We start from the raw sequence: 13,675 nt of genomic DNA, 5'->3' as shown, positions 1-13,675 counted from the left end.
GAGCCACCGCGCCTGGCCTTTGCTGTGACTTTTCTATGTTAGAGACACAAATACCACTGGGTTACAAGTGCCTACAGGATTGAGCAGTCAGTCACCTGCTGCACAGGTCCACAGCCCAGGAGCCCTGGGCTATGTACCACATGGCCCAGGCATATGGCAGGCTGTCCATCCATGGTATGTAAGAGCAACCTAGTCCATCAGCACAACCATGAAATTGCCTGAGGACACCTCTCAAAACATGTCCCTGACGTGAAGCGATGACTGTGACTTGTGAATTACTTTTCTTTTTTTTTAGACGGACTCTTCACTCTGTTGTCCGGGCTGGAGTGCAGTAGTACTATCTCGGCTCACTGCAAGCTCCACCTCCCGGGTTCACGCCATTCTCCTGCCTCAGCCTCCCAAGTAGCAGGGACTACAGGTGCCCACCATCACGCCCGCCTATTTTGTACTTTTTAGTAGAGACAGGGTTTCACCATGTTAGTCAGGATGGTTTCGATCTCCTGACCTTGTGATCCGCCCGTCTCGGCCACCCAAAGTGCTGGGATTACAGGCGTGAGCCACCAGGCTCAGCCTTTTTTTTTTTTTTTTAGTAGACACAAGGGGGTGTCACTATGTTGCCCAGGCTGGTCTCCATCTCCTGGGCTCAAGCTATCTTCCCACCTCAGCCTCCCAAAGTGCTGGGATGACAGGTGTGAGCCACCGCACCTGGCCCTAGTGAGATTCCTCAGCCGTTTCCATTTGCTTTCCCCAAAGGAGAAAGACAGGATGCATGGAGGCCACGACGAGCCTCTGCATCAGTGCTGAGCCTCCATGCATGAACACAAGCCCCTCCAGGACAGAGCCACACTTATTTCAGCAGGGACAAGCCCCTCCCAGGACACAGAGCCACACTTATTTCAGCAGGGAGGCTAGTCCTCAAAACACTCCAGGAAGTCTTCCTCTACAGAAACCTCCATTCGCCTAGAAAAGTGACCGCACAGCAACACAACGGTCGGGCAGTAGACTGGTTTCGTGGGCTGTACGTAAGAGCACAGCACCTGGGCAGGCAGACTGGGTTCCTATTGTAGCCCCATCAATTCCTGGGTAGGGCTCCCCTCCTGGATCCTCTTCAGTGGCTGGGAGCCCAGGCTGTCCCTCTCCCCAGGCAGCATGGGTTGACCCTGTGAGGACACAGGAGAAACAGTCCTGCTTTGTCACCCAGGCTGGGGTGCGGTGGTGCAATCATAGGTAACTGCACCTTCGAACTCCTGGCCTCAAGTGATCCTCCTGCCTCAGCCTCCCAAAGTGCTGGGATTACAGGCATGAGCCACCGAGCCTGGCCTATGGCCATTTTCAATTACCTTTCTGAAAGAATAGTTAAGCAAAGAAGAGTCTAAGAGTCCGCTATAGACTCTGCTGAGGGACATTCTGATCTGGAGGTGTCTGGGGACGTTAAACAAAAGGAACACGCCAATTTCTTCAGAGCCACCTCCAGTCACTGGGCCCTTCCTCCACACGGGAGACGTGTTGACACATTAGGCTTTTTTTGGATCCAAAATTTTTCAGAGCAATCACCACTCTTCACCCTTCAGGCTCAAGACAGGCTTTAACACATGACACCGAGCCAGCAGCTTGTTTCACGGGGATAGCTGTCATCTCGCCAGCGACACTGCAAGTGCTAAACGCAGACACGGAGAAGCGCAGACTATAGAAAACGGGAGTCAGGAAAACGTTTAGCGACTACATGGGATGAAGATGGTGTCACTAACATCTACGCCTTTTTTTTTTTTTTTTTTTAAGATGGAGACTTGCTCTGTTGCCCAGGCTGGAGTGCAGTGGCACAATCTCAGCTCAAGTGCAACCTCCACCTCCTGAGTTCAAGTGATTTTCCTGCCTCAGCCTCCTGAGTAGCTGGGATCATGGGCGTGCACCACCATGCTCAGCTAATTTTTGTATTTTTAGAGACAGGGTTTCACTATGTTGGCCAGGTTGGTCTCGAACTCCTGGCCTCTCAAGTGCCTCAGTCTCCGAAAGTGCTGCAATTACAAGCCTGAGCCACCGCACCCAGCCACCTATGCTTCTTTAGTTTTATCTCGATCACATAATGTTTTGTCAGCAAGGGCAAACACATCCTTCCTTGTATTTTAAAATTTTTAAAAACAGAGGCCCAAAGAGTTGAGGTGTCCTAGAGCTTCACAGATACATGGCACTTCACCCCACTAGGTCAGAATGCCTGATGAGTATCTCTTTTGAGCTCTGAATGAAAAGATTTAAAGACTCCTTGGCTCAGGTCTGTAATCCCAGTACTCTGGGAGGCAGGTGGATTGCTTGAGCCCACAAGTTCAAAGACCAGCCTGGGCAACGTTGCAGGACCCGGTATCTACAAATAATAATAATAATAATAATAATAAACCTCTTCTTGCACGAACATGGATGAAGCTGGGAACTATTATCCTCAGCAAACTAACGCAGGCACAGAAAATCACACGTCGCATGTTCTCATAGGAACATGTGGACATAAAGAGGGGAACAACAGACACTGAGACCTACGTGACGGTGGGAGGGAGAAATTCAGAAAAAATACTTTAATACCAAATAGATCATCTATACACCAAACCCCCATGAGTTTGCCAACCTGCACATGTACCCCTGAACCTAAAATAATAAAGGGCAACAGGGCAAGACCCTGTTTCTTTAAATTAGAGCAAAGCAAGAAGAAAACAAAAAAAGATGAAAACTCTCAAATGGGACAAAAAGTGTACCCTAGTAAAAACATATGGACGTACACCCACTTGCAGATGAACGGCTTCTCACTACCCGGGGTGCAGAAGCATCAGTCAGCAGCTTTACCAAATGCCAGGAGGCTGGAGAGAGAGGATCGCTTGATCCCAGGAGTTGGAGACCAGCCTGGGCAACATAGACCCTGTCTCTACAGAATACTGAAAAGTTAATTGGGCATGGTGGCACGTGCCTTATAGTCCCAGCTCCTTAGAAAGCTGAGGCAGGAGGATCACTTGCGCCCAGCAGTGGAGGCTGCAGTAAGCTGTGACTGCACCACTGCACACTGGCCTGGGTAACAGAGTGAGACCCTGTCTCAAAAAAAAAGCAGACAGGCCGGGCGCGGTGGCTCAAGCCTGTAATCCCAGCACTTTGGGAGGCCGAGACGGGCGGATCACGAGGTCAGGAGATTGAGACCATCCTGGCTAACACGGTGAAACCCCGTCTCTACTAAAAATACAAAAAAAAACTAGCCGGGCGAGGTGGCGGGCGCCTGTAGTCCCAGCTACTCGGGAGGCTGAGGCAGGAGAATGGCGTAAACCCGGGAGGCGGAGCTTGCAGTGAGCTGAGATCTGGCCACTGCACTCCAGCCTGGGCGACAGAGCGAGACTCCGTCTCAACAACAACAACAAAAAAAGCAGACAATGCCAGGGCACATGTCCCATCTGGGCTCATGTGCTTCCAGCCCCACCTTTGGGTCCCACCTATGTGCCCCTCCCAACACAGGCTTTGAGCAGCACCAGGCACTGCTCCCCAGGGACGTTTACGTCTCAAACTGCAGGAGGTTCAGCGCTGGAGGGTAAGCACCAAGCTGGGCCTGGGTCTCCACTCCTTCACGTGTGACCTTCGTGCATCCACTGCACTGCTGAGCCTCAGGAGGCCCTCACCTGGGCCACGCAGCAGAGACCACCAATCACGCACATGCAGCCACCACTGCCATCCATTAGCAGGTGAGATGCCATGTTTTGGTGACTCCAAGGCCCTCTCAACCTCTCTGACCCACTCTAGTTAAACTGGGTGCACCCCTCTTTCCTTGTGGTTAGGGATGATAACAGGCACTCACTGTCCCCAAAACACAGTAACTCACACGTGGTGCTGGGCGTGTGGGGCTCAGGGCGCCATTTTCTGGGTGGGGAAATGCAAGTGCCACATGTTGACAGGGAGCAAGAGCAGTGCTTGGGAGGCCGAGGCAGGGCACTGCACCCCAGCTGGGAGAGTCAGTTGCCACATCAAATCAGTTGAGGCGGGTGGGGAAGGAGGCCGTCCAGGGTCTGGACCGCTGTGTGGACAATGAGACCCCGAAGGAACATGTGAGGGACACAAGGGTTCCCAGGGGAGGGCTGATTGGTAAAGGCCCCGGAACATTGCTTGCATAGTGACACAGCCAGATAGGACCTTCCCGCCTTGATCATTTTCAGACTGGGGAGCTCTGGTTCCCTCTAAGGCTGTTCAGGTGACCAGGGAAAAAAGCACTGCTCACACAGGGCCTGGACAAAGAACGCGTCCAGCAAAGCTGCGTGGGGGCCTCCTGGGGCCCCAGCTCCAATGCACTGGGCTCCCCTTGGCACCAAGCTGCCTCCAGAGAGCCAGGGGAGCTATGCACATGACACACTGTAAAGGGACAGGGGCTCTAGGGAGTGCCAGGAACAGTTTCAGTCACAGCCCCGGACCCTTTGGGATGTTCTGATGGCCCCTCCTGCTGTGACAGTTCAGGGAGGTTCACAGCATATCAAGGCCCTGCTATGCTGACAGCATCATTTCAGGAGCCATTTCTCTCGCCTCCCTGCCCCTAACGACCACCTTTTTTTTTTTTCAGGTGGAGTCTCGCTCTGTTGCCCAGGCTGGAGCGCAGTGGCGCGATCTTGGCTCACTGCAAACTCTGCCTCCCCGGTTCATGCCATTCTCCTGCCTCAGCCTCCCGAGTAGCTGGGACTACAGGCACCCGCCACCACGCCCGGCTAATTTTTTTTTTTGTATTTTTAGTAGAGACGGGGTTTCACCATGTTAGCCAGGATGGTCTCAATCTCCTGACCTTCTGATCCGCCCATCTCGGCCTCCCAAAGTGCTGGGATTACAGGCGTGAGCCACCGTGCCCGGCCTTTTTTTTTTTTTTTGAGACAGAGTTGTTGCGCAGGCTAGAGTACAATATTGTGGTCTCGGCTCACTGCAACCTGCACCTCCTGGGTTCAAGCGATTCTCCTGCCTCAGCCTCCCAAGTAGCTGAGATTACAGGCGCCTACCATCATGCCCAGCTAATTTTTGTATTTTTAGTAGAGACGGGGTTTCACTATGTTGGCCAGAATGGTCTCGAACTCCTGACTTAAGGTGATCTGCCCGCCTCGGCCTCCCAAAGTGCTGGGGTTACAGGAGTGAACCACTGCGCCCAGCCAACAACCACTTTCAACCTTAGAGAAGAGGATGCAAGTCAGGGCCTGGGGTTATCCACTGTCTTGCTCCTTGTTCCAAGTCTCTGAAAACCTGTAACTCCATCACATCGTGGCCTCGAAGGAAAGCCCAAGGTTCACAGGGACAGATAGGTCTGTGTGAAGAGTACAGATTAGAAATGAAACTCAGGGAGCCAGGCACAGTGGCTCACACCTATAATTCCAGTGCCTTGCAGGGTCAAGGCAGGGGGATTGCTTAAGCCCAGGAGTTGGAGACCAGCCTGGGCAACATGGTGAAACCCTGTCTCTACAAAAAATTAGCTGGGTGTGGTGGCATGCACCTGTAAGTCCCTCTCAGCTACACCGGAGGCTGAGGTGGGAGAATCGCCTGAGACTGGGGAGGTCAAGGCTGCAGTGAGTGGTGATCTTACCACTGCACTACAGCCTAGGCAACAGAGTAAGACCCCCGACTCAAAAAACACAACACAACAAAACAAAAAAGAGTGAGAAACTCAGTTACGAACAGTGTGATAAGGACAAAAAGTATGCAATAAGCGTTAATAAAGCTGATCTATGGCCAGGGGTGGGTGCCAGGGGCCACTGGCTCTATGGGCATGGGAGTTTTTTCCTAAGATCAGGCAGTGCCCCTACCACACACCCCATGGCTCCATGCACTTGTGCCTCTGAGGCACCCATGAGGCTGGAATCACACAGCCATTCATTCCCCTTACAGGCTCCTGTCTGTGGCTTACACTGGGCGGCGTTCTGCATATCCCTGTGTCTGAAAGACCGATCAGAGTGCCTGGAACACAGTAAGTGCTTAATAACTGTGCTTGAATGCAAAATTCAAGAACCATTGAACAAAAATAAAAACGCTACCACATGGGATATTATTCGGTGTGAAAAAAAAATGAGCTATCAAGCCACGAACAGACATGGGGGAACTGTCAATGCATACTGCCAAGTGAAAGGAGCCACACACGGTGCGATTCCAGCTACAGGGCAATGTGGAAAAGGCCGATCCACGGAGACAGACAGGTTGGTGATTTCCAGGGGATTGGACGGACAGAGCACAGGGGACTTTCAGCAGGGAGAGGCCTCTTTGTTCAGAATAAAGGTGGACACACAGCATCCAACATTCATTCAAATCACAGAACCCTCAACACCAGGAACAAACCCTAACAGAGACTCTGGGTGGTGCTGATTTTATGTATTTATTTTTAGAGACAGGGTCTCGCTCTGTCGCCCAGGTTGCAGTGCAGTGGCATGATCATAGCTCACTGCAGCCTCAATCTCCTAGCCTCCAGCAATCCTCCCGCCTTAGCCTCCTGAGTAGCTGAGACTACAGGTGCACGCCACCGCCACTGCTTGGCTAATTTTAAAATTTTTTCTTATAGAGATGGGGTTTTGCCATGTTGCCCAGGCTGGTCTCCAACTCCCAGGCTCAAGTGATCCTCCCACCTCGGCCTCCCAAAGTGCTGGGATTACAGGCTTAAGCCACAGTGCCCGGCCTGAGTGCATTGATTGTAACCAGTCCCTGCTCTGGAAGGTGATGTTGGTAACGGGTGGCTTGGCTTGGCTTTGGGGAAGGAGGTGTATGGGAACTTTCTGTACCTTCCAATCGATTTTGCTGTGACCCTAAAACTGCTCTAAGAGTAGTTTTAGGCTGGGCATTGTGGCCCAAGCCTGTAATCCCAGCACTTTGGGAGGCCGAGAGGGGCAGATCTTGAGATCAGGAGATCGAGACCATCCTGGCTAACACGGTGAAACCCCATCTCTACTAAAAATACAAAAAAATTAGCCGGGCATGGTGGCGGGCGCCTGTAGTCCCAGCTACTCAGGAGGCTGAGGCAGGAGAATGGCGTAAACCCGGGAGGCGGAGCTTGCAGTGAGCTGAGATCCGGCCACTGCACTCCAGCCTGGGTGACAGAGTGAGACTCCGTCTCAAAAAAAAAAAAAAAAACACACAAAAGTGCTGGGCGAGGGGGCTCACGCCTGTAATCCCAGCACTTTGGGAGGCCGAGGCAGGTGGATCATGAAGTCAGGAGTTCAAGACCAGCCTGATCAACATGGTGAAACCCTGTCTCTACTAAAAATACAAAAATTAGCCAGGTGTGGTGGTGTGCATCTGTAATCCCAGCTACTCGGGAGGCTGAGGCAGGAGAATCGCTTGAACCCAGGAGGTAGAGGTTGCAGTGAGCCGAGATTATGCCATTGCACTCCAGCCTGGGCAACAGAGCGAGACTCCGTCTCAAAAAAAAAAAAAAAAAACACACAAAAGTGCTGGGCGAGGTGGCTCACGCCTGTAATCCCAGCACTTTGGGAGGCCGAGGCAGGTGGATCATGAAGTCAGGAGTTCAAGACCAGCCTGATCAACATGGTGAAACCCTGTCTCTACTAAAAATACAAAAATTAGTCGGGCGTGGTTGTGTGCACCTGTAATCCCAGCTACTCGGGAGGCTGAGGCAGGAGAATCGCTTGAACCCAGGAGGTAGAGGTTGCAGTGAGCCGAGATCGCACCACTGCACTACAGCCTGGGTGACACAGAGCAAGACTCCATCTCAAAAATAAAACAACCAAAAACCAAAAAAAGAAAACCACCCCGCAGGGGCACCCACCTGCCCGCCCCGCCTCACCTGGCCGTCGTGCCTGCGCTTCTTCATGAATTGGGTGATGCACATGCTGCCCGCTGACTTCCTCTTCAGCGAGATGGAAGTGCCCTGGCTGGGTCCCGTGGAGGGGACACTGCCACTGTCCTCTCTGGGGGCCGAGGGCACCGAGGTCACGTAGCTCCACTGGCATGGCACGGGCAGGTGCTCCTGCTGGAAGCTCTGTAGCACCTGCGGGTGCACGTACCAGCACATCCTGAAGTCGGGCCGCTTCTCGTACACTGAGTTCTCGGAAATGAGCCGCTTGAGCCGGGACTTGGAGGGGATGGTGGTGTCCTCGCTGGTGGTGTGCAGGCAGGTAGCGGAGGGGCTTGGGGGGCTGCCGGTGTGCTTGCTGAGCAGTCCCCGGCGGCAGTGCTCCTGGAACTCCCGGATGATGACCTTGCTCCCATTCACGTTGCCGTGCAGGAGCGGCAGCAGCTGGGCCAGGACTGGCGGGAGGGAACATGGATGGGCATGAGGTTTCGGGAGCCACCTATCACCACAGGCCAAAAAACAAAACACACATACAGCTCCTCCTCGCCATTGAGGCTCTGGGCACGGACAGCTTCAGGGATAGGTGGCCTCATGAGGGCAGCTGTAAGACAGGGCAGCACCCACGCACCTGCCCAGAAGTGAGCCTTGGCCAGGAATATGCGTTGCTAGGGCTGACTTCAAATGCCTGCTGTTCCTACCCAAATGGCAGCCCTGCTCTCCTTGTGTGCCATAGTCCCTCCCCAGTTTTTTGAGGTTTTTTTGGTTTGTTTTGTTTTTGTTTTTGTTTTTGAGACGGAGTCTCGCTCTGTCGCCCAGGCTGGAGTGCAATGGCCGGATCTCAGCTCACTGCAATCTCCGCCTCCCGGGTTTACGCCATTCTCCTGCCTCAGCCTCCTGAGTAGCTGGGACTACAGGCGCCCGCCACCTCGCCTGGCTAGTTTTTTGTATTTTTTAGTAGAGACGGGGTTTCACCGGGTTAGCCAGGATGGTCTCGATCTCCTGACCTTGTGATCCGCCCATCTCGGCCTCCCAAAGTGCTGGGATTACAGGGTTGAGCCACCGCGCCCGGCTGAGTTTTTTTTTTTTTTTTAGACGGGGTCTCGCTCTGTCACCCAGGCTGGAGTGCAGTGGCAGTATCATGGCTCACTGTAGTCTGGAACTCCTAGGCTCAAGCAATCCTCCCACCTCAGCCTCATGAGCAGAGGGGATCACAGGTGCATGAGACCACCCCCAGGTAATTTTGTATTTTCTGCAAAGATGAGGTTTTGCCATGTTGCCCAGGCTGGTGTCAAAGCACTAGGCTCAAGCAATCCTCCCACCTTGGCCTCCCAAAGTGCTGGAATCACAGTCTTGAGCCACTGTGCCTGGCCCTTCCCTGGCTTTTGAGAAAGCTTGGCCCCCACTCCAGCACTCTCTGTGCCTGAGTCCTGGTTGATAAAACAAGCCTGGACCTGCCTCATCCTGCCGCTGGGGACATCATCGAATGTACGGATGTGTGCGGGAAGAGGGCTGGCCTCTGTTATTTGTGGAAAGAACATTTGCATCATGGACCTACTAGCCTGTGAGACTCTTGCCCTCAGCCCTGAAATTAGCTGGGCCCAGGAATAGGTGGGTGGCCCGGCCACACCCCTGAAAAGGGGAGGTCCTGCCTGAAGCCCCACCCACACTCACTCTGCTGGTCTCTGTTCTCCCGCTTGGAGGTCTTGGAGGCCTTGGGCGTCTGCTCCTCCTGGACAGGCATGGTCTCCAGGAAGCAGGCTGCGAACTGCTGCAGTACCTTCAGGTCGTCGCCTGCGCAGTCTCTGTCAGCTGCCCACACGCAGCCGATCTTGACGGGCTGTAGGACGCGAAAGCGCTTCCCCTTAGCCAGGAACTCGTCCCACTCCTTGGCCTTCAGTTTCTGGCGGACCTTATGGTTCTCAGGGTCGGCACACTCCTTGTGGGTTAAAAAGCAGAAGTTTATTTGGGGTTCTTGCTCCCCTATGCCCGGGCACTCTTTTGAGGTTCCAGTCTCAGCCGGCTGGGGAGCCAGAGGAAAGGACAGGGGTGCAAAACTCACAGTGTCAGGGCCAGGGCAGAGCACACCATGCGCTGGCTGCCCCTCTTCCAGATGGAGTAATTCACACCTGGTCTCCTTTGGGAGAGTCACAAGATATTTCTGAGCTCACCCATGAGGCCTCTTTTAACACCCCTCTGAATTTCTGGTGAATGTGTGCTCACGGAGCCGTTTAACAGGGTCGGGTGCCTACCCACATGGCCCGGGCATCTGGCAGACACATGTAGGGCCTGAGCCCACTCTCTGACAGACAGTTCAGGCCTCGGTGGTCAGATATGCACAAGGAATGCATGGCCCTCCAGTACAACCATGAGACAGTCCCACCAAATCCCCACTTCCCAAACAACAGCCCTGAGACACTCCCACCAAATCCCCACTTCCCAAATGACAGGGCTTCAGAGCCCCAAAAACAACTTGCTTGAAAGAAAGTTCCTGCCAGGTGCGGTGGCTCACCTGAGGTCAGGAGTTCAAGACTAGCCTGGCCAACATGGTGAAACTCCGTCTCTACTAAAAATACAAAAATTAGCCAGTTGTGGTGGCGCACGCCTGTAGTCTCAGTTACTTGGGAGGCCGAGGCAGTAGAGTTGCTCGAACCCGGGAGGCGGAGGTTGCAATGAGCCAAGACCAGGCCATTGCACTCTAGCCTGGGTAACAGAATGAGATTCTGTCTCAAAAACAAAAAAAAAGAAAGAAAAGAAAGGAAAGAAAGAAAGAAAGAAAGTTCCACAATCTTATGGAATCCAGAAAGGGGTGGCAGGCAGGTTCACCTGCAGAGACGTGGGGAGTCTTCTGGAGAGATAGGAAGTTCTATGTTTTATTTTGGGCGGTGGTTACCCACGTTCACTCGATTGTTAGAAGTCATCAAATGCAACAGTTATGATGCACACGTCTTGCTGCATGCTGACTGTACGTCGGCTAGGGTGGTTTCCAGCCTTCTAACCCAGACCACGGCCATGCTCCCTCACCAGGGTGTCTGCTCCTATGGCTCCCCTCACTTGCAAGCTCCTCCTCTGTCTGCCACCCTCCCAGGTAATACCAAGTTCAGGCCCAGCCATTCCCACAAGTGAGCTTGCATGCTGGGAAGGCAGTCCAAATCTCATATGGCTGGGCTGGGACCCCTGTCACCCTGCCAGGTCAGGCCACTGAGGACCAGTCCGGAAATGAGCTTTTTCTGAGCCGGTGACTCCCTCTTCACTCCCTCACCTCTGTCACACCTTCGTCCTCAGACAGGTACCCATGGGGCACAAAGAAACCATCGTCCTCATCTTCATCCTCTCCCATGTCGTCGTCATCATCCTCAAAAGGAGAAAAAAAAAAAGAGTTCATCAGATAGAAAAGCAGAGTATGTCTTGTTAAAAACATAAAGTGGGCCCGGCGCAGTGGTTCACACCTCTAATCCCAACACTCTGGGAGGCTGAGGTGGGTGGATCATCTGAAGTCAGGAGTTCCAGACCAGCCTTGCCAATATGGTGAAACCCCGTCTCTACTAAAAATAGAAATCTTGGCCGGGCGCAGTGGCTCACGCCCATAATCCCAGCACTTTGGGAGGTCGAGATGGGTGAATCAAGAGGTCAGGAGATCGAGACCATCCTGGCTAACATGGTGAAACCCCGTCTCTACTAAAAATACAAAAAAGAAATTAGCCGGCCATGGTGGCGGGCGCCTGTAGTCCCAGCTACTTGGAGGCTAGGGCAGGAGAATCACTTGAGCCTGGGAGGCAGAAGTTGCAGCGAGCTGAGATCGCACCACTGTACTCGAGCCTGGGTGAGCGAGACTCTGTCTTAAAGAAACAAAAAAATGTAAAGCTGTGAACATCTGCTCGGCATGGCCTCCCGACAGACACTGTGAGCATCGGCAGAAAGCCCACTAGGTCACAGCAGCTGGGCAGTCAGGTGGAAATGGCGCGTGGCAGGCCGGCAGGAGGCGAGAGGGGGCTGTGGGGCCACGGTGCAGATGCGGACGGGCTCCCACCCCCAGCAGCCATGTGGGCGAGTGTCACCAGATGAGATGCTGGGAGAGAAGCTGCAAGTCTGGATGTTGAGGTATGTTCGGGTTTCAGGCCACACAGCAGGTCAAACACCAGCTGTCAGTGAGTGAACACAGCTGGGCTGCATCCTTAGCCCCTCACTGTGGGACAGGGACTCAAATACAAGCCATCTGTCAGTGAACACAGCTAGGGCACATCCTTACCCCCTCACTGTGGGACAGGGACTCCCCGGGCTCCTCTTCTTCCCACTCCTCATCACTGTCCACCTCATAGTCGAGGAGCTTCTGAGAAAAGAAACACACGGGACTCACAGCTGCCTTTGGGGCTGCAGGAAAGGGGCACAGTGAGGAGATGCAGGGACAGAGGCACTCCGGGGCCGACTCACCGTGTCCTGGGCCCAGGGGTCTCGTGCACGGATGAGCACCGTCTTCTTGTTCCAGGTACCCCAGTAGGCCGGCCGGTGGTTCTCACAGAACTGCAGGAGCTTCATCCTGCCGAACTTCCTCCTCTCGGGAATGCCATCGCCCTTCCCGCGCTCCACGATCACGACGTCACTGAGAAGGAAAACCCCAGGCTCAGGACTGCGCTGCTTACAGACTCGCTCCCAAACCTCTCGGGAACCTCCCAGTGAAGGTGGCCTAGCAGTTCTAGAAAGATGGGCATTTGTTAAAAAGCAGCATTGCCTATCCCCAAAGAAAGGTCAGGAACATGGACTGAAAGGACAGACGGAGGACGGTGCAGGGGGAGAGGGAAGAAGGCTGCCCAGGTGCAGCCGCAGAGCATTTTTACCAAGGGAGGTTCTGTGGAAACAGGAAATTTGCAAGATGGGGGGAGGGGAGGGGTATCCTTCACTGGAGACCAGCAGGGAAGTAAGATTCCTCCAGGAAGAGCTAGGAAGACAGGGAGAGGAAGACTTCAGGGGCTCACAGGAAGGCCAGGTGGAGAGAGGCCTTAGTCAGCACCGAAGTCCAGGGCCCAAGGGCACTAGGAGGCAAGCAGCAGAAGGACCCCGAGCTCCCACCTCGGGGACCCCAGGGGTCAGGATGCTGCCCTCCAGCGTCACTAGTGGGTGAAGGCCGACCTCCTCAGGCTCTGACCTGTTAAAAATATCTGCATTCCGGGTGGAAACCTGGGTGGGTCCGGACCTCAGGGGCCGCCGGCCTTTGAGGTCCTTCAAGAAGGAGAACTCGCTGCTCTGCTGCTGGAGGAGCCGGTCTAGCTGACTGCAGAGGTCTGGATGGAAGGCGGTCCGACGCCGAGGAGCCAGGACCATGTGCTCTTTAATTTCAAAGGGGGCAAACTTCCCACAGGAGCCAGCCAGGGTCTGAAATCAAGAAGAGACCCGATGGGGTCTTCCAGCAATGGGAGAAAGGAGGCACCATGGACGCACACAGCAGGGTGCTGGTGGGATTCATCCAGGCTAAGGTCAAGGCACAGACTCAAAAGCCCAGGCACTGTGTGGGTCCACACAGGTGAGTTTCCAGAGCTACAGGGCAGAGGGCAGACTGGTAGTCTCAAGGGCTGGTGGTGGGGGGAGAGACTACAAGGGAGCTGTTTTGAGTGATGGAAATAGTGTATTATCTTCATTATGGTTAGCTGGCCCTGTAATTTGTTAACACAAATGTCCTGAAAAGGGTGTATTTTATTGGATGTAAATTATATCTCAACAAACCTCACTTAAAAAAAAAAAAGGCCGGGGGCAGGGGCTCATGTCTGTAATACCACCACTTTGGGAGGCCGAGGAGGGCAGATCACCTGAGGTCAGGAATTCAAGACCAGCTTGGCCAACATGGTGAAACCCCATCTCTACTAAAAACACAAAAATTAGGCTGGGCGTGGTGGCTCA

The 13,675-nt window shown here is 53.7% G+C and overlaps 1 protein-coding gene across 1 annotated transcript in view; it reads right to left on the bottom strand.

The window, feature by feature from the left end:
* CHAF1A (chromatin assembly factor 1, subunit A (p150)) overlaps nucleotides 1-13,675 on the bottom strand; it is a gene marked incomplete at its 5' end in the record, with an annotated part of 42,437 nt that overhangs the window by 2,888 nt on the left and 25,874 nt on the right. The window contains 6 exons of the mRNA XM_011943614.1: nucleotides 7,778-8,241; nucleotides 9,458-9,722; nucleotides 11,046-11,138; nucleotides 12,033-12,113; nucleotides 12,215-12,383; nucleotides 12,927-13,153. Coding sequence (XP_011799004.1) covers nucleotides 7,778-8,241; nucleotides 9,458-9,722; nucleotides 11,046-11,138; nucleotides 12,033-12,113; nucleotides 12,215-12,383; nucleotides 12,927-13,153 — 1,299 coding nt within the window. The remainder of the gene's footprint in view (nucleotides 1-7,777; nucleotides 8,242-9,457; nucleotides 9,723-11,045; nucleotides 11,139-12,032; nucleotides 12,114-12,214; nucleotides 12,384-12,926; nucleotides 13,154-13,675) is intronic.

Source organism: Colobus angolensis, unplaced genomic scaffold (genome assembly GCF_000951035.1).
Source record: "Colobus angolensis palliatus isolate OR3802 unplaced genomic scaffold, Cang.pa_1.0 Scaffold22, whole genome shotgun sequence".
Taxonomy (NCBI): domain Eukaryota; kingdom Metazoa; phylum Chordata; class Mammalia; order Primates; family Cercopithecidae; genus Colobus; species Colobus angolensis.
The sequence above is the reverse complement of the archived record's forward strand: the minus strand, read 5'-3'. Positions and strand labels throughout refer to the sequence as shown.